Below are 21,599 nucleotides of genomic sequence, written 5' to 3' on the forward strand. Positions count from 1 at the left end.
TGTAATAGCTATTTAATAATATGTAGAAGAAAAATAAAACTTGCGTTGGTACTTCACATATATTTATACTTCCTTTCCTTACAACTTAATAATCATGTGCTTAGCCCTAACTTTAATTGTCGATACAGGCACTGCAATACCACAACACTAAATCTATGATTGTGAGATCGAAATAAATTTTCGGGGACAAATCTCGCTAAGTACAATTCAATTTATTTATTAGCAATAAATGGTGTTTACAATGACGGTCTACATTCTAAATTACAATGTCCTTATAGGTACCTATCAAATTACAAATACCTATCAAAGTTCTTAACATAAATCTCTGCAAAAATACTCCGTTACTTAAACATGTATGGTAGAATTTTGAAACGAGATCTTTAAGAGTTGATGGATGTTGCCATTGTGTCCAATGGGAGCTTAATGGGAGAGAATTCCATTAGAGCTCTAAGCTTTATTGAAGAAGGACTTTTAAAAGGAATGAGAGTATTGCATTGGTGTAGAAAGAAGGTTATTAGCGGAATGCAGACGATTGTCATTATTGCGAAAAGTGAACTTTTCGCGGAGATAAATAGGGGAGAAAGGATTAAAAATTACGTCGAGTTCTAATAGGAATATAGATGCTTGCGACACTCAAGTGATCGTATTTGCGAAAAACAAATATGAACTTGATGCAGAAATTTTGAGTTCCTCATAAGGATTACAGTATCTGCATAATCGAAAAGAGGAATAACTAGTGAACGATTTTTATGAAAAACAAGAGACAATCGTGGGACAATTTATAAAATATACCTAACCTACAATTAAAATTTACACTAGCATCCTAACAGCGAGACAAACTACCGTCACAATAATACTACTGGTGACAAAAGCGGAAGAATTGGGTTCCTCGCAGTCCTCGTTCTGTTCCACTTGTATGAAGAATGACTGGTGGAGTTCTTCCCTGGTATCCATGTATAGGTTCAGGGCCGTGGCGGCGGCTGCTGGTAGTGTGCGCGTGCGACTCAGCTTCCAGGCGGTGACTGAAAATAAATAGGGTATATTAATAGGTAATAGCGTACCATAAAAAAACAATCAATTTATTGATTATAATATTAAGTTTATTATTATTATTCATATTTACAAAAAGCATCATAAATACAAAACAAAAATGCCGTTTTACAAATAAAAATAATCTTCCAACGTGCCACAGGGAGGCAACGTGCCCAGTATACTGGCAGCGTTGCCCCGTTGTATAGCGAGGCTTACACGCTGAGCAAAAAAGCTGCCAGCCCTCGAGTCTCCCGTTGCCTCCACGAGGCGCGTCGTTATTTCTCTTATATTAAGTAAGGTATTTATTATTCTGTAGTTCTCATTATAATGTGTTAGGTACGCTTTTTCCTCTGAACTCGTGATCTCACTTCGACATAATTGTTTAGAATATCGAGTCATATGTGGCCGTCAAAATCAATCTTATGTCGCCCGGCACTTACGCCATTATTGCCGTTGTTTTATATTGGAACAACGGCAATAAAGACCTAAGTGCCAGCCGCCATAAGGTCCCTTTTGATTTGGACGGGCACATATGGTGAATGCATTATGGTTGATGATGCAGATTAGGTATAAGCATGGATTTAGTAAGACGGAATACCTACTAACTCCATGGGGCAGTCAAGAGTAGGGGTAGAAGGTAGAACAGATTTTAAAAATGTTTTTGTATCTGTATCGGTAGAATGAGCATTCGCTTGGTGTAAATGCAAATTTAGAAAAAAATCACATCTAATGTTCGAATGAATGGAAATATCACTCACCAGCTCTGTTGTACAGGTCGATGTTGACGCAACTGTACACGAGCGAGTACGATACGTAGTCCGTAGTCAGTACGTACAGGGTCGAATTGGTCATCACTGAAACAAATTAGAAATGTAGATATTTGGGAGAACATTAGTATTAAATGTTTAGATTCGGACGACTCCCAGTAAAATGGATTTAGATTCGTTTTCCTCTTCATTATTGTACCAACATGAGAGAGAGAGAGAATGCAGAGCAGCAGAGAAGCTAATTGCAGATTTCTTAATACTATATGCCTCAATAGGACCTCCAAAGGTCGGTTCTTTCTTTTTTATCGAGTGTATTCTTGCTAAAATTGATATCACATTTATTCGAGTCCCTTAAAGGCATCTGACTCGACTTACGACTACCTGCCGCTGTCTAGTGGCAAATAGTCGCATACACTACACACAAGTGACCTAAATTGTTCAATGTGCAGGTTTCCTCACGATGTTAACCTTCACCGGAAGGAATAGGTGTCACGAAAACTATACTACACAAAAACTATATATATAGATAGGTATATACTAACACGTAGGTAATAATCTCAGAATTCGAACCTAAACCTTTGATCACAGGCGTTTAGTACTGGAGCGCCATCGTCCCGTCACTATTGTGTTAACCGATAGCCTCTCTCACTGGTGCTCCAGGTTCCCAAGATACAGGTTTTCCCTAGTTTGGGAGTCGATATGTTTATACTGTGTAACATTTTTGTTAAATAAAAGTCCTTACCATCAGTCCCAGCAACGGGCAGTGACACAGTAAGCTTGGCACTGCCGTCTTCTGAACTGACAACGGCGGTTCCCTCGATGGTCTCCAGGGTACCGTTGACGACCTCCCAGTTTAGTACAGTCACTGTCTCCGTGCCCTGGTCCAGGGAGTACCTGGCGCCGGAACACGAACCGCTCTCCAACTGGTACGGGTAACGCTCTATTTGGTACCAGGTGCCCGTGTACTGTAAGAAAAAGCAGTTTCTGTGCCCAAGGAACGTAACAGTTTGGCTTTTCTTATAAAAAAATGTTTAAGTCATCCCGCCGTCTACTCCTTGGTCTGCCTCTACCTCTCTTTGGCCCTTTAGGTTAAAAAGTGTGTAATTTTGCCCACTGTTCTGGCCGCATGCGATAGACGTCTATAAATTTGATATTTTTGCGTCGGAGGAAGTGGGGCTAGATTGAGCTATTGTATTTTTGGTCTTGATATGTAAGTATTACATATTATTCTTTTGAATATGACCCAGTGACCTTACCACGTCAGTAGACATTAGTTTCAAAATTTAAAAATCCTAAAATCTCCTGACAAAATCCAATCTTACTTCAATAGCGTTGAAGTTCTGTTCATTGGTAATGAAGTCATCGCACTGTCCAGGCAGGATGACCTGTTGGCCGTCCTGCTCAGGATAGTGGAAGCAGGCGTTTGCAGTCTGGCTGGTCGTGCTGTAGAACTGAGGGTACAAGACTTGGTTTTCGGAGATCACGGCGTCCATCGTTGTTTGAGCGGCTGCGGGGAACTCTTCGATGCGAGACTTGCTGTATTTCGCGCTCCAAACTGAAAAAAAAATAAGGAGTTCATCAATATAAGTATACCTAACTAATTGGCGAATTTTTGTATTTATAAAACTTGGAAATAAATTGTTTAAATAATAGTGTAGTAATAGAAGAAAGCTTAGAAACAGACAGAGGGGTAGGACGGCTTTGTTTAATAATATCTAATGATGCAGTTATTATATGTCTTCCGTAGTTGATTGACAGACAATGCTCAGCCGAAAGGCGTAGGAAGTAGAGGTCCCTTGGGGATTGTAGGGGACCAGACCACTAAGATAGAATATTTTGAAATTGTCACTGGAATGGGAAGAAAGGATTTTTTTACACTAAAGCTAATAAAAAGCTAAAAGATGTTCTACCTATATAGGTAATGTAAGATGGTCTATATAGGTAAAACTCATGGGCTGTGATGAGAATAAAACGTAAGAGTTTACATACCTTTTCTGTATTCGTTATCGATGGTCTCGCAGGAATATAGAAGCGCATAGGTACTGTAGTCTGTTGCTAGCACCCAGACATCTAAATATAACATAATTAATCGTTAATTGAAAGCTTTTACATATTTGAAAGCAATATAATAATTATTACACAATATCAAAAATAATGTCAGATTTGTCTATTTTCCGTATGATGGCAGAATTTATGTAATAAACTATCACTGACTCGCTTCTAAAGATACTTGAGAAGGATATCTACAATTTACACAATACACATGTAATTTAAACTTCCTAGTAGTGCCGTGAACTAAAATAGACAATAAACTTCACTCAAACCTTGTATGAATGACGTGGTCCCATTGCTGAGGAAGCGAAGCAATCTACCATTGCTATCAGCTTGGACAGTTCCAGAGGTGAACTGGGCAGTCACGTTGAAGATTGCGGTGTCAACGACCCTGATCTGATCGCCCAGTGTCTCGTAGTTGGAGCTGAGACAATCTCCAGCTTCGTTGTCTCGAGGGTAGCTCTCGATTTCGTGCCACCAGCCCATGAACTATAAAACCAAGTATTTTTTGAAAGTTGTATAAGATGAATTCATCCAGTACAATTTCTCATTAAAATAGTTACTTATGAAATAAAAATGTCAATATATAGGTATATTCAAATGATATTTTACCATTGGAAATTTTCTCCCATTGAACAAACATTTTATTATTACACTGGATAACCGATAAAACAAATATCAATTGGTAATCTAGGGGTTGGCGTAAAAACAACTGTCAATTGTCAAGGCCATGTGTTCCTTAGTCTCCTTGTACGACTTCCACGGGAGGATATGGAGTGCTTCTATTCTAGGGCGGAACCACACGCCAATTATCTGTATTTACGTATCTACCTGTTGAATGTCGAAGTTTTGTTGCCCAGTGATAGTTGCGCAAGGTTGTCTGAACACAGGCGCTTGATCATTCACTTCGGGTATGTAGAAGCAGGCCTCGTCGGATTGGTCGGTAGTCAAGAAGTAAGCGTTGTCCAGGCCTTGAGTTTTTCCAATTATTTCGTCTATGATGGCAGTAGCTCCAGCACTGAGTGTCCTTTCTCTGCTTAACTTCCAACTGCTCACTGTTACATGAGAATGTTGCATTAGGTAGGTATTTTTGGTCAAACTAACCTAAAGCTGTTCTACAATCTGGCCAATATTAGTGTTTATCTCTCTCATCAGTTTTCTCGGATTCTTCAGCAAAAGGTCCCCTTTCCGATGTTTTGCTCTTCTTCGGTAATCAGCATCTTTAGTTGTCAGAGTATCAATACTCTGACAACTAAAGATGCTGATTTCATATCAATATGAACACAGCTTTTTCTGGGTTTGCCATTTTCTGCCAGGAGGACAGCCAGATATAATTTGTTTCTTACTAACGTTACCGGCTTATGTTAACAAATATAATATGTATAATACGGTTAGGTAATAATGTTTTTCTGACAAATGAATCCTTACCTAGTCTATTTCCATTGTCTAAGTTTTGGCAGCTGTAGACCAATGAGTAGGAAATGTAGTCAGTGGCAAGCACGTAAAGAGTTGCCACTCTCTCCTCTGTAAAAGCATTTAGATAGTAGGTACTAAATAATAGGATAAGATCTGAGAAAATAATTGCAAACAGGTTCCACCAACCAAATTAGAAAGAACAATTCAAAATGTTTTTGAAGATAGATTATCAGCATTCATGTTAATTCTTTTGCTGGGCCTGCTGACTTTCTTCATGAAAGGATTAGGATGTTATCCTATAAGGTATTGTCTTTATTAAAGAGTTGTGAAAACATTCACTCAAAATGTAAGACTGGTCGCAAGAAGCTACGTACAAAAGTCCGATATAAATGGCATAACAAGTTGTGTTAAAAAAATATCATAATATACTCGTAGTAAGTATTAAATATGTATCAGCAGAAATGTTCTTTTTACGAAATCTAGTTAAACGAAATTACCGTTGCCCACAACAAAGGTAACGTTAATAACGCCACTGCCATCATTGGAAGACAGTTGTGCGGTTCCTTCTTGAGAGTTGAGAGTTTGGTTGAGAACTTCTGTATTAAGGACTCCTATGTCATCGCCGAGATCGGTGTAGTGCGCTCGATTGCAAGTGCCAGTTTGGTCAAACAGTGGATAGCGCGCGATTTCGAACCATCTTCCAGTATACTGAATGCAAAAAGAAGAAATAATTAGCGACATAATTAAACGACATCAATTTGGAAAAATAATGCAAGCACTTACCTATTTGAAATAATGCTAATGTTACTTCCGTGCGTATTTAAAGATCTTCGACAATTTGAACTGAATGAATAAGTATAAAATGAAATGAGACTTTATATTCGCATAATATAAAAAGTCGATACATCACAGCATTCAAATAAAAAAAAAAAAAATTCAAAATCTGAGAAGAAAAAGAAGGAAAAAAGTAATCATAACTCACAGCACTAGCATCAAAGTTAGCAACGCCAACTATTCTATCATCACATGATCCAGGTAGCTCGATAGCTTCTGGAATTCCATCAAAATCAGGATAGTAGAAACATGTATCGATGTTATGACCGATAACTTCATAGTAGTCCTCGAATAGATCGTAAGTTTCGGCAACTATATGATCGATAGCTGCATTTGCTTCGTCTGTGAGGCCTTCTTGGTACTTGCTGAGCTTCCAACTGTAAACTGGAATACATTATGAGTTAATACTACTTTAGGGAGAGGTTTCACAATTAACAGTGAACTTCTAGAATATTTATTCAAAAAGAGATACCTATCTTTATATGTTTGACGACTAAAGTTTCATGGAAAATTGATTATGTATCCAAAGCGAACTAGTTAATAATATTGAAACAATAATACCTTGTTTTCTATCCTCGTCGAAATTTCTGCAGCTATAGAGCAGTGCGTAGCTATCGTAATCCGTGTCCAATACATACAGGTCCAGGTTGATACTAGCTGTGGGAACAAGTCAGACTTGTTTAATCAAGATTTTTATATAATGTTTAATGCAAAAATAACGGACAAATTCGAAAAATAACATGGAGTAAAAAAAATTTTGATACAATGTTTAAACTTACCTCCACTTTCAGAGACAAGATTGACAGTCAATACCCCGCTACCATCTTCAGCAAGCGTGGCTGTTCCAGTAAACGTCTCCAACCTTTCATTGTAGATAATGCTCTTGCTCAGGGAGAACGTGTTGGCGGAAGTTTGTTCAAATATGTTGGTAGCACATTCACCGCTTTGCAGCTCTGATGGGAAACGTTCCGCTTCGTACCAGGTACCGGCAAACTGTGAATGAGAAATCAGGTCTTTTTTCTAATGAAGTATACTTAAAAATATTAAGTTTATGTCAAGTTTTCATTTTCGTCTAAATGATGCGATTTGTGATATTTAATAATAATATCTTTTGGTTGCTGAGCCATCAGATTACGGTTCCTATACTTTTTAGTTTTATCATTAAACTAGAAGTTTACGGCTGAATATATTTATTAACACTCACTCCAGCAGCGTTGAAATTGTCTACGATATTGGCGATGTCATCCTCGCACTGGCCAGGAATCACAGGTTTGCCATCAGTCAGTGGTGGATAGAAGAAGCATTCCTCTTCACCATGGCCCCACGTAATGTGGTACCTCTGGTCTAGTACTCTGATTTCACTCATGACTGAATTGATTTGATAATTGATACTGTCACTCAACTCCCATCCTCTGCTCAATTTCCAGCTATTAACTGAAATTTGTATGGAAAACTGAGTTATGCCTTGGACAGTTTGGACATTAATATATAAATAAAAAGTGAGAACAAAATTTGTTTAGATTGCGTATTGAAGAAATAAAGACTTACCTCTATAGTAATCTTCATTAATATTGACGCACGAGTACACCAGAGCATAGTTTTCGTAATCAGTATCTAGAACCCAATATGGACTGACTACTTCAACTGTAATAAAGACAGATTATTATTAATTGAATTAGTTTTATAAGCACATAGTATTTTATTCGGTATCTTTGTATATTTAGTTATAAGAAATTAATAAAACAAATTGTATCTTGAATTCAAAATTTTCCACTGAAACATTCAGAAACAACGGTCCCTCGAACCCGATCATAAATAGAACTTACATTCACCAATCGGGAACGTTACATTCAGTTTAGCACTTCCATCATCGCTCGCAACAGCTGTGCCTCTGATGGCATCCAGTCTTTGTCTATAGACTTGAGTGTTGTAGACATCGATACCTCCTTCGTCGTTTAAGGAGTATTCAGCTTTTTGGCAAGTCCCGAATTGAAACTCGAGGGGGTAGCTCTCGATGGCGTACCATTCGCCTAAGTACTGTAAATTATATGAAAATTTCTGAAGGCATCAAATCACATCATCATCAAGTCGGATTCTCTTAAACGCACAGTAAACTAGGTAGCTAATAGGATTTTTGACGATTTTAATATGAGAACGAGTAACTTACTGCAGTCACATTAAAGTTCTGAAGTACAGAAATACTCTCATTACACTGTCCTCTAAAGATGACAGCCTGATTGTTAGGTTCAGGGAAGTAGAAGCAGTCGTTTTCACTATGAAGAACATCAGTGTAGTACACATTGTTTAGAACATTGATTGAATCTATGATTTCATCCATGGCTTCTAGTACTGTCTCGTTCAGAGAATGACTACGGCTCATCTTCCAACTCCACACTGAAAAAAAAACAGTTAATAAATGAAAAAACTATGATATAAAACCATCACGTCGTTTTGTAGTCAGGGAGGCTATCAATGGGTCACCATTTCAGAAACTATAGATAGCTCCAGATGGAGAAGTTTGAAAGGCGATGTGGGATCTTTGCGATTATGTAAAGATATAAAAACCCTAAGTATGTGTAATTTTTCCAGTTTACCTTGACGTTGTTCTTCATTGATGTTAACACAACTGTAAACCAATGTATATGTGTCGTAGTCAGTATCCAAAATCCAGTACTCAACCGGTTCAGGAGCTGCAAGTCATGTTTAATCATCAGACTTTTGTATAAAAATTAGTATAGTATAAAAATTGACAATCAAATTACATGAAGTATAATAATATTACATTATGAGCACCTTTTGAAAACTAACCCTGTCTTCCAAAATGTCTATTTACGAGATTATAACTTTAATTTAAAAAATAATTACGTTAATTCTAATGTCTCATTTGTATATAACAAGGTATTTACTAGACAATATAAAAACTTTTTATATTAAAAACATTAAAAAAAAAACAGCGAACCTGTAGAGAAATTAACCAGCAGTTTTCCGTTTGCAATAACTTGAGCTGATCCATTGATAGACGCTAATGCCAAGTCGACAACCTCGGTATTATACACAATGATGGCTCCATCATCAGCTAAATCATAGTAAGCTTCATTACAAGTGCCTTCTTGCAAAGCTGATGGGTAGCTGGAGATGAGGCGCCAACGACCAAGATACTAAAAATAAAGAATACATTATTTCTTTTTTATTAGATAGGTTTTTGCTTTATTGTATTTTATCTGTTCAGTACATATTTCTTGATCTATCAGTACATATATAAATATTTCTTGATCTTTAGATTTGCTTTTGTAATTTAATTAGTTATTGAATTTATTTAATTAGTTATTTTTTAATTAGTTATTGAATTTATTTAATTAGTTATTTTTTAATTAGTTATTGAATTTTATCATCATTTAATCTTACCCTTTCAACATCAAAATTAGAAACAACAGGTATAGTTTGGTCACATTGTCCAGGAAAGATGGCTGGTTCTCCTGGTTGTAGATCTGGTAAATAGAAGCAAGCATCGTCTGCTTGGTCTACTGGCCAGAAGTAACTGTTACGAAGTACATCTATGTTGTCGATAGTACTGTCGAATAGATCGTTGTATTCTGAAGGCAGGTCCCTCGTTCTGCTGAGCTTCCAACTGTACACTGAAAATTGAAACAAAAGTTTATTATATAGATAGAAGCAGATAAAAAATGGTGAATTCCTAAAAAACGCATATTTAAGCATCTATAAACAATTAACAAATTAGTCTATGAATTTTTCATGTGTATTAAGTGGTTACCTATTTGATAAATGGATAAAATATCTAATTATACTACTAAATGCTTGTAGAAATGAAGTAGAAAGACACCTCATCTCTTTTATGATTATATATATATATTTTTTATTACGGACATTATCCATAGTGAATGATAGTAAGTTACATTTACCATTTCGTGTATCGTCATTTTCATTATCAACACAGCTATAAGCCAAAGCGTAGTTTTCGTAATCGGTGTCCAGAATCCAAAACGGTCTTGTAACGACTGAAACAATTTGAAAAATATTAATCACTCTATGGTAAAATATTATTTATATGATAATTTGTATTAATATCCAATGAAATTTGAATATTTGAAAAAATATATCATAGGATCAACATTTTTTAAATCACCTCCAGCTGGTGTAGTTAAAGTGATTGTTAGTTTTCCGGGCTCGGTCGTCGATTGACTCAAAACTGCATCACTTGTATTCAAAGTTAAATTGGTAACACTGCTGTAGACCACATTCCAAGAGTTGCCAGTTCCAAATGAGATGGTGTGACTCAAACATTCCCCTTCTTGCTCGTCAGGGTAAGCTTCTATCTCAATCCATCTGCCTTCAAACTAAAATAAATAATTATTAAACGACTAATAAGGTAGAGTCTACATGATATTAATAATTCAGAAGGTTTGAGTAATGATATAATGTTATCCATCCAAATAACAAGCGAATTAATAAATATTTCTGTATTTTTAATTAACAAAATTGTATTAATCAATCGTGTACCTACTTAGTTAGAGTCACTTTCGTGTCAATGGCCAATTATTGTTGTCATGCAAATCTGATACCTATATAAATTTCTCGTATATAAATTTAAGTTACTGCCTAATAATCCTCCGAAACGACTTAACCGAATTTTTTATATAATATTCAGCAGGTCTGAAAATACGTTTTTAACAAATTTTTATACACTTAAGCGATAAGGGTGGTCTAGACGAGCGAATTCGGGACTGGAAGGTTAATATAAAATCTCACCCTCGTTATGTTGAAATCGCTAACAACAGGGATGTTAGCATCACACTGTCCTGGGAAAACCACAGGTACGCCTTGGATCGGTTTAGGATAGTAAAAGCAACCTTCAGGACTCTGATCACCGACCACGTAGTACCTTTGATCTAGAATCTCAATGTTGCTCATAGTTTCATTGATAGCTGAATCAGCTGCCATGGGAAAGTCTTTTGTTCTACTGAGCTTCCAACTCCACACTGAAAGTAAATTTCTTAATGAGAGTATAAACTTCTATAGTATATGTAGTAGACAAAAGGATCTTATAGACATTGTCATATCGTCAATTTCGCTCATACAAGAAACAAAAACGCTTTATTCCATTACCCGTTATGTAGTTCTAACGTGAAGGGTAACGGAATAATGCGCTAATATCTTTTTCCTTCTTGAGCTGGCAGTTTACTAACGAGTTTTTGCATAGCTCTCTCTCATGTGGCTACGCTTAGCTCTTGTCTATAGTTTTCTTTGACTTTTATGACAGGATTAATGCCAGTAATTTCTAATGTCAAAGGCAAATTCGACAACATTTTAGCTGTAGAAGAACATGGTAGTTAATAGACAAAATATATTAGATTTCAAATAAATTTACTTACAATTTCCTTGATTCTAGACAATATCACTGTATGAATCTCTAATACACATTGTCAACTTACTTATTATTTTGTTAATTTTGTATATATGCTACTTTTAATGATGTTGGTAATTTTTATAGTAAGGAATAACGCTAAATTTTATCTTACCTTGACGATATTCGTCACCCTGGTTGGCACATGAGTATACTAAGGAATAGGACACGTAATCGGTATCTAGAATCCAGTAGTCTATAGTCACTGTAAAGAAACATACATTTTAAAAACAAAGTCGTTTACAATTGTTTAAAAATAAATAATATGCGCTAACTGAAAAGAATAATTACCTTCTGGTACACTTGGGAATGAAACTACCAGCTTAGCAGGATCTTCTTCATTGATATAAGCAACGCCATTGATGGTGCTTAGCGTTTGGTTGATGACTTCAGTGTTGAAGACTTCGATCAATCCATCGTCCAGGGCGTAGTAAGCGTTATTACAAGTACCCACTTGGGACAATGAGGGGTACGACTGAATGGTATGCCATAGGCCGAGATACTGGAAAAATATTTGTTATATTTTATCAAAATACATATAATTTAGGAGATGCCGTGTATCTGTATCTGAATTGATTATTTTCAATTTTTTTTATATGTTGGAGTGACGGGAGCAGGTAGTCCTCCCCCTCTTAGACCCCACGTTAGCCCTCATATTATATTTTAATCTGCTATGTACTTACACCTGCAGCGTTAAAGTTCTGAACAACAGGAATATTCTGATCGCACTGTCCTCTAAATACCACTGGTCTACCATCAGCCTCTGGGAAGTAGAAGCAGTCTTCATCAGATCTGTTGACGGTTTGGTAGAACTTGTGGTCTAACACTGTGACGTTATAGATGATTGCGTCAATGCTAGCGAGAGACTCCTCTGGTAACGTCTCGTTACGGCTGAGGATCCAGCTGTAGACTGGAAAATGGTAAAAAATATTGTTAATGAAAATACGTTTCAGTATTATGTTAAAAATATATATATTGTAATTATTGATGCGTTAAGAAATAAGTTTTATGTTATTAGTTTACAGATTTATTGTTAGAGTTCAGGTGTAACGTTAGTAAACATAATATCTAGAGAGAAAAAATAATTACCAAGAGAAGTACAATATTAATTTGTCATTTAATGGCCTATGAAAAAAAAAAATGCAAACGCAGTAACGAGAATAAAAGATAGATTACTTATGTGATGTATAATGGAAAACATTGAAGTGTACTTACTTCGTCTTTCTCTTTCGTTTAGGTTGATACAGGAATATACTAATGAATACGTGGTGTAGTCGGTATCTAGTATATAATATTCGGATTGTATAGGATCTGAAATTAAAATAAATAACTATTAACTGTGATGGACAGAGTAAGAAGTCAAATATAAGACTTCAACAAAATGTACCAGGTACCTAAAAAGGCCAACTTTAGTAATAAAATTATTCGATGGTGTATAATGTGTTCTTTGTACAATAAAGACATTAAAAACAAAGAAATAGATAATTGTTGTAAGAAATTCACTGTAAATCCGATCGAAATAATCTATCTATGCGAGTAGATGTGTTGAGCAGATGTTCTTTAAGCGGTGTAAACATTTGTGATAACTTACTGCCAGGGAAAGTAACAAGCAATATTCCAGTTCCATTTTCAGAAGCCAGAACAGCTGATCCTGTAATAGTATCTAATGTCTTGTCTACCACCTGCGTATTATACACTTCTACTGTGTCATCATCTAGGAGAGTGTATGTGGCGTCGTTGCAGGTTCCATCTTGAAATTCCGCAGGGTATGTCGAAAGTAATCTCCATTTGCCAGTATACTAAAAGATAAGTTTAATTATATTAACTAGTCTAGTCATAGTTACCATGATACTTAGAAAATTATGCTTATGTATCTAAATTCTTTTGTTTGGTGATACCTATATGTTTTCATCGTTATGTTCAAATCTGAGAGGGTTGTGTACTATAGTACAAACTCTTTTTAGTTTAGACACCAGTATCTGTAATATCTGAATCTTACCAAATCTGGCCTAAAGTCTTGCACCAGAGGCAAATCATATTCACATTGTCCTACAAGAACCACTGGTTCCCCAGGCTCTAAGTCAGGGAGGTAGAAACATGCACTTAGAGATTGGTCGATTGTTTCGAAGTAAGTGTTGTTGAGAACTTCAATAGGAAGCATAGCAGCTTCGATATAATTGATAGAGTCTTCGCTGAGACCGTACGATCTGCTAAGTTTCCAACTGTACACTGAAATAAATAATATTCATTTTTTATCTCTTATATTCACGAAGAATTCATTTCACAAGACATTCTTTCCAATCTTAAAAATATCAATTCCAATAAAGATGCCAAGAGATGATTCTAAGAAAAGTATATTTCGTCTTACCTGCCCTGAAATCTTCATTTCGTTCAACACAACTGTATGCAAGAGCATAGTTCTCATAGTCGGTGCTGACAATCCAGAATGGAATTGTTATAACTGAAAACAAATTTAAAGTTTAGATAATTTATCAATCGTTTAATCTCACCTGAGTTCTAAAAACGAGCAGCTTAATATATTAAAGACTCGAACGGTCATGTTTAGCTTTATGATGGTACATAAAATAAACAAGCTTGGTATTATTATGAAACAAACCATAAACTTACTCTCGCCATCAGAAGTAATACTGATAGTCAATCGCGCACTATTGGCACTATCAGAAGTAACAACACCGTTGGAGACTACAAGGCGGTGATTCACGATTTGTGAAGACTGCAGACTTAATGTGTTGTCTCCCGTGTATTCGTATTCGTGACTGATGCATTGCCCGCCTTGCTGGTCTTTAGGGTAGGCTTCCAATTCAAACCAGGTGCCGGCGAACTGATATAATCAAAATACTTAATTATTTGATTTTCATTTACCTTTCTTCTACCAATCCCCTCAGGATTGGTAGTAAAATGGTAAAAAAATCTGAATTCGGCTGACGTGCTATTGAGTAGATGTAATCAGCGTTTTGCTTCATATCTGACCCAAAAATATTTCTTGACCACGGGCTATAACCTCATTAACAAGGTAAGTATTTTTTGCCGGCAATTTTGTATATAATTTCATATGATCTTCCAGCGACATAATTAATTTCAAAAGAAACAAAATCATAGTTTGCAATGTATAAGTTTTACTTATACAAGAAGGATAAAAAAATTAAATTGTTGCCAAAATCATTGACAAAAAAAATCAACAGCTACATAAGAGGTTTGCAAAATAGAAAACACTAACCGCGGTCAGATTGAAGTTTGGCACTGTTTCAATATCTCCACACTGTCCAGGAAAGATGACCACTTGACCAGGCACAGCTTCAGGGTAGTAGAAACAACCTGTTAGAGATTGGTCTTCTGTCAGGTAGTAGCTGTTCTTGAGGACTGGGATCGTGTCAATTATATCGTCCATGAGAGATAATACTGTTGTATTAAGGGACTTCGTTCTGCTGAGCTTCCAACTGGTGACTGAAAATAATAATGATAATGAATTTATTTAGACACAAATCACACAAGTAGTTGTCACACACTTGTATGGTATGGGCTAAGTTAACGATGCTATTTATTATAATTTAGACATATGTATATAAACATCCAATCACGAGGAAAAAATCATGTACTCTGACCGGGGTCCGAACTCTGAACATGACTGGCAACAGAAATCGTCATTATTTTAGCTTAAATCTCAAAAGAAGGATGCTTTGTGATATAGACTATGGTTTTATAATTTACCTGCTCTTTCATTATTTTCCAAATCATCCACACACGTGTATACCAGAGAATATGTTGTGTAATCCGTATCCAGTACCCAGTAATCAGTTGTGGTTGTTACTGAAATAAAAATAATGATTTTAAAAGACGTTTGAAATCTAAACATCTATGCATATTATCTACATAAAGTAAAACTGGAAGTGTAACCAAAAACAACTAAAATGTTTATTTTGAGTTGTGTTTCATTACGCTTCCTGTTTTATTATTACTTACGATTAGTTCCTTCAATGGGGAAAGTGACTGACAACTTAGCAGCCTCAGAAGCATTAACCACAACAGCAGTACCCTCAATAGTGAGAAGTCTTTCTCCAACGACCTGAGTGTTCCGGACTCCAATATTACTGTCATCGATAAGAGAATACTCGGCGTTGACACATGAACCGAATATGAATTGGGATGGGTAAGATTGGATGCTGTGCCATATTCCGAGATACTGAAAAGAAGTAATCGTTTCAAGATTTTATGAATATAAACATCCAATCACATGAAAACCAAGATCAATATCATTATAAATTGTTGTTGTAATACCTATATATATCATATGTATTGATATCATTGTCATTTTATCTTAAATTAAATAGGTATCTAAAAACTGATCTTTGATCAGTAGGGCAAATTCTATAAAAAATGTTTTTAAGGATGATTTTTGGATAAATTTTAATGAACAAGAACAGACAGATTTAAAATACGCTTGTATAAGCGGCCACTATAGGAGATATATAGGCCAATTGACGAAATTCTTACGTTACAAGTAGACAAAGAAGTTAAAATTAATATAGGTGTACAGTATTTGATAAATTTGCATAAAACAATTTAAGAAACTTACTTCCGCGGGATCAAAGTCAGGCATAACCGGGATACTCTGATCACACGGTCCTCTAAAGACGACAGGAGAACCATCAGGTACAGGGAAGTAGAAGCAGTCATCATTACTTCTTGGAGTATCTTGATAGTACCTCTGGTTGAGGTCTCTGAACGAGTGGAGAGTTTCGTCAATCAGGGTTTGGGTTTCACTCGTTATTTGCGGAGACCTAGTTAGGATCCAACTGTAAACTGTCATCCAAAATTATATAATTTGAGCTATGAACTATATTTTCATCATATATAATGCATGCAATCATAGATCGAGGCGAGGAGAAGGTATAATTAAAGAAATTTTATCCAAGTAACTTCAAGCGACAGTAGTGATTAATTTTTGCAGAAACAATATATCTATAAAGCAAATCAGAAAATTCAAGGTTAGAATAGGCACAACAATATGATAAATAATACTTATAGGTAAAATACAGTTCAAGAAATACTAAAAGAAAAATACGAATTGAACATAATGTACAATCAATCGCATGTCATGTATTGTCAAGCATGGATCTCTATGCCGCGGTAATAGCGGAGAATTAATAATAAATTAGGATAGACGGATCTGCTATTGTCTGTACAACAGTATCGTCAAAACTCACCTCTTCTCTGATTGGTTTCCGTCAAGTTGAGACAAGAGTATGACACAGCAAAGCTATTGTAATCTGTTCCAATTATGTACAGCTCTTGTTCTGCCACAACTGAAAATTAATGTTTCGTTAACGATAAACTCAATTTTAAATAATATGTCTTGTGATCTGCCTTTGTTTATACATTTTCATTTATTGATTGATACCTTGGAATGTAACTATAATATTTATGTAAAAAAAAACGTTTTAGTCAAAGAGTTTCTAATAAAAGAATCATTACGTTCTGGCCCAATTTCCAGAAGAACCTGGAGTTTTCCACTTCCATCAGCCCTTACGATAGACGCAGTGCCAGAGATGGTTGAAAGCGTTTGTTGGACGACTTCACTGTTCAATACATTGATGACGTCATTGCCGAGGCTGTATTCTGCGCGAGAGCACGTGCCGACCGAGCTTTCGGAGTAGTAGCTGCCGATTTGGTGCCATACACCGATGAACTGCCAAATAAATGAACAAATGAGACATTATCGTAAATATTGCGTCACTGCCAAAGTAAGCTTCAAAAACAAATAAGTAGGCTATCCTATCTTTTTCTCCTTGACCTTTGCTACTAACAAAGTTGTTACAATAATGTAAGGTTCTTTCATTTCGTTCTGTCATTTGTCATTTTGAGATTAGAGTATTTAAGATATGAGTATTTTTTAGATTAGAGTATTTTGTATCCCGAAATTCCCTTGATAGCAGAGAACAAAGAGAAAATTGGAGAATTTTTTTGAAAACTAGATGATGTTATTTAATTTTTAAGAAGTCTTCAATGCTTATCCTTAATTCATTAAGATAATAATATAATTGTAAGTAATATTATTTGTAAAATATGATATAAAACATTAGCAAATGAAAAATTGTTTCGTCAGGAAACATGTGTGCTAAAGTTTCTATTTTCTTTTACCATATCACTTATGAAGCTATCTGAAACTGCACAGCATAATATGTGTATTAAAAACAAAAACTTACATCTTCAGGCTGAAACCCAGGCACAGCAGGGATGTTCTGATCACACAACCCATCTAGAACCACAGGAAGACCAGGATTTATCACAGGCAGTTCAAAACATGCCTCTTCTGAATGATCTATCTGCCTTAGGTCATTTAGAGTTATGCCGAAGTTGCTGTTCAAAGTGAAAATAATCAGTTCAGTCATCATTTCTGTTAGCACGGCATCTTCTCTTTGCAGGAGGTAGATAGTCACTGCAACGTAAAACATCTTATTGAAATCACTCTATGAGGACGAATAGAAATATATTAAATGGCTAGTTTAAAAGCGGTAGCGGTCCAGTGATTAAGATTTCCTCCTGTGATACATAGTTTCCTGTGGGCGAAGTGCGGGTTTGCATTTCACTTCTCACCATCGAATCGATTCGAAGTGAGACGCAGCGAACCAATAACATTGCAGTGTAGTTGTCGTTGCGTCACAATGGCGCGTCTGGTTCGAATCCCACTCGTGCTATACGAGTATATACCAGCTTACACACCATCTGGCTTTGTATAGGAGTTTTAAATGACCACCATTGGTTTCCGTTTAAATATTTATCTAGTGAGTTCTATGTGTTCAGCCTTTTAATGGCGGTAGTAGTATAAGTCATGCATATGGCTTTTGGTGAAATCTGGCATCAGTGTCATGAACACTGAACGACTGCGAACTGACGAATGAAGAACTTAAATATCTTACATTTAGAAGAAGTAAGATTAAACGTACCTTCTCTATTCGACTCTCCGATGTCAACACAGCTGTACATGAGAGCATAAATGTTGTAATTGATAAGAAGGACGTTTATTACCACAGCTGAAATAAAACAAGATAGTTGTGAGACACGTGTAATAATAATACTATAGAAGAAAAGAAAAAAAAACAGCCTTTTGAGTGGTATTGTCCTAAGGGGGTGCCGAACTGTCTGACAACTAAGGATGCCGATCATGCGAAGTGGAGACGAAAAAGTAGGAAAGTGAACCCTGGTCTTCAACGCTCAACGGCTGAGGAAGAAACTGGAAAGCACTCAGATGAAATAGAGAGAGAGCTAGTGACTGTACAGCACGATAATTTACAATACTGTGTTGAAATTATAACGTCAGCGGAAACGCAATAAAGTGTGTGTTTAAAGGAACATACGACTCCCGTTGACATCCAAAGTTATGATCCCATTAGCCTCAACGCCGTTGCCCTCAGTGATGACCAAGAAGTTGCTGTCGACAGCCCTATTCACGAACGATACACCATCTTCAGTCTCAGTTACTTCGACCCTGGAACAGTCGCTGCCCTGTGTCACGCTGCCAGAACGCCGCACTTCCTCCCATGATCCTGCGAACTGAAAAAATCAATATAAATCAGAACATTATTCAAAAGTGTTAGAACAAATCGGTACATCATACTCTTTAGGATCAAATTAGTTAAAATTACTATTTTTAACATGTTGATCGCGGAGAATCGAGACACGATAGCAATTGGTTACGGTGAGGAAATAAAACATAATCCATATAAATAATATACTGCGAAAGTCTGTCTATCTGTTCTTCTTTCACGGTTAAACCGCTGGACTAATTTTCATGAAATTTGGTATGCATATAGTTAGCAAGGCCCGCTCGAACATAGAGTAGATTTTTTTCAAATCTTAACTCCCATTTGACTGTAATGGGGGGTGAAAGTTTGTGTTCCGTATTTCGCAGAATAACTCATGCAGGCCTCATATATTAATCAAAGTATTTGTTTCAAACTTCATAATCGTCATCGTAATTACTTAGTGTGAAAAGTCTTTATTATTTTAACTACAATGGAAGTGATACTATAAAAAGAATTTACCTGTTTATCAATATAAATGTAAACATTAAATTTAATGTGGCCATTTTAATGTCAACATAAAAAAAAAATTGAGAAAGAAACGTTGTTTTTCTTAATTTATACGTATATTGTACGTGGCCAAAAAGTGAAACATGCATGGTATTTCGTACTGAAGCACAAAAGTCGTCCGGACTTTTTTCAGTGAGTACCAACGAGGAGAATCAAAATCAATCAAATCATGTCAAAATTCTGCCTACGAAACAGAAAAACAGATTAAATATGAAATATAAAAAGTTAAACTTAATTTTTAGACAGACATTCCTCGTAATACCGTTAAATGACCACTAAATATTATGTCCACTTTGATCAAATCGGATTTACACATATTATTTGTGACACACACTTCAGGTGTCTGTCTCAGAAGTGTGATTTTATGTTTCTAATTTTCAATCTCCACTTTCCTGATCTGAGATATTATCAGAGCCTGGGTCGAAGGTCTTTTCTATATTTTCTGGAATTTTCTGGCATAACATTGTAGTACCAATTAATCAGTTTGGCATTTATCAACAAAATGCTATAATCGATACATTACTTGATAAAGTTAATTACTTGTGATTAGATTGTAATCTCAATATGAGGAAAGATTGTTAGATAAATATTTTGGGGTATATTTAAAAGAAATAAGTATATATTAATTTCGTCAACAAGCAATAAATAAGCTAAATATCGAAGAAATCGCACCTTACGATCGCTTATGCAATCATAAAAAATGTGACCATTGACATAATTAACCCTAGCATTAACATTTACAACAAGATTTCTTATGGACATATTATAACAAGGCCCTGTCGTGTCTGTCTGTCTGTATAAACGCGATAAACTCAAAAACTACGGATGTATTATTTTGTACGGTTTCCACGAATAGATACTGTGATTCCTTAGGTTTATAATTTATTATGATTTAACCTGAGCGAAGCCGGGCAGAGATTCGGACCTCTGGTAAGATATAAGATAAAGTTTACTAGTACCCAATTTATCCAGAATTAATTTTATTCTAATTTTAATATGAAAGTCACGAAGTCTTTGATATTTCGTACACATTTTAGGTACAAATTATGCTTTTATTGCCATTAGAGAGATCTTTTTGCATTCAACGCGCAACAAAAACATGCCCGTGCATTATAGTATACAGTTGAGGAGTTCCCTCATCGGGAGCCGATCCTGGGTTCACTATGCATTCATGCACAACACAATAACGTAATGTCATCCCAACTAAAAAAGCGTATACGACTATTAAAAATTGATTTGCATGACCCTTATTAATATAGTTACATTCATACATATATATAGAAAGTTAAATAAAAGCTCGTGAAAGTAGATAAAAGAGCGCTCACTTCAGTAATGTTAAAGTGACTTTCAACATTTATACTTTCACATCGTCCCGTTTGCAATATGGTCGACGCACTAATCCCAAACAGACCCAAAAAAGTTGTCACTAACGTTAAACATTTTAATTTACACATTATGAGATGGTAATAGTCCCACCACTTCACATAAACTATGTCGATATAATTAACACATTTTATTTTATCGTAATATAATACGTCAGCTTATCAGTTATCTTTACATTTGCATCAATTGAAATATAGGAAATTAGTGAAATATTAATTAAATGATATAACTGAACCGAGAAATGCGAGAATGAGAGAGTTATCTCAAAGGAAGTTTTCAAAACGTAGTTTATTTTACAACACTCCGGTGGTGACCACGTGAAAGAAGTACAAATAAACACACTTTCATGTTAATATACTAGCGGCCCGTCGCCGCTTCGCTCGGGTAAAACCATAATAAATTATACACCTAAACCTACCACAGGATACACACTATCTTTTGTTGAAAACAGTACAAAAAACGGTCTGGAAGTTTTATCGCATTTTACTCACAGACGCGACAGTGGGATTTATTTTATAATATGTAAGAATAGATTAAGAAATTAAATTGAAAAGACAAAAATATACTGACTTCAATGTGTTA

The 21,599-nt window shown here is 35.7% G+C and overlaps 1 protein-coding gene across 1 annotated transcript; it reads right to left on the bottom strand.

Annotated features, from left to right (window-relative positions):
- Window positions 1-45: 45 nt before the first annotated feature.
- Window positions 46-21,118, bottom strand: LOC128677296 (uncharacterized). Its single transcript, XM_053758040.1, has 40 exons — window positions 20,960-21,118; window positions 18,900-19,095; window positions 18,489-18,575; window positions 17,748-17,980; window positions 17,017-17,230; window positions 16,749-16,847; window positions 16,118-16,344; window positions 15,505-15,724; window positions 15,253-15,351; window positions 14,762-14,988; window positions 14,152-14,365; window positions 13,892-13,984; window positions 13,523-13,752; window positions 13,115-13,322; window positions 12,739-12,834; window positions 12,207-12,433; window positions 11,815-12,025; window positions 11,639-11,728; window positions 10,869-11,098; window positions 10,246-10,456; window positions 10,022-10,117; window positions 9,507-9,736; window positions 9,061-9,259; window positions 8,696-8,791; window positions 8,269-8,495; window positions 7,928-8,138; window positions 7,650-7,745; window positions 7,306-7,535; window positions 6,881-7,094; window positions 6,663-6,758; window positions 6,250-6,485; window positions 5,765-5,975; window positions 5,280-5,375; window positions 4,683-4,906; window positions 4,124-4,340; window positions 3,789-3,869; window positions 3,122-3,354; window positions 2,542-2,764; window positions 1,791-1,886; window positions 46-1,022 (listed from the first exon to the last, which is right to left on the bottom strand). Exons 1-40 carry the CDS (start codon window positions 21,086-21,088, stop codon window positions 811-813), a joined length of 7,065 nt encoding a protein of 2,354 aa, XP_053614015.1. The 5' UTR covers window positions 21,089-21,118; the 3' UTR covers window positions 46-810.
- Between the last annotated feature and the right edge of the window lie 481 nt (window positions 21,119-21,599).

This window comes from Plodia interpunctella, chromosome 17 (assembly GCF_027563975.2).
Source record: "Plodia interpunctella isolate USDA-ARS_2022_Savannah chromosome 17, ilPloInte3.2, whole genome shotgun sequence".
NCBI lineage: Eukaryota > Metazoa > Arthropoda > Insecta > Lepidoptera > Pyralidae > Plodia > Plodia interpunctella.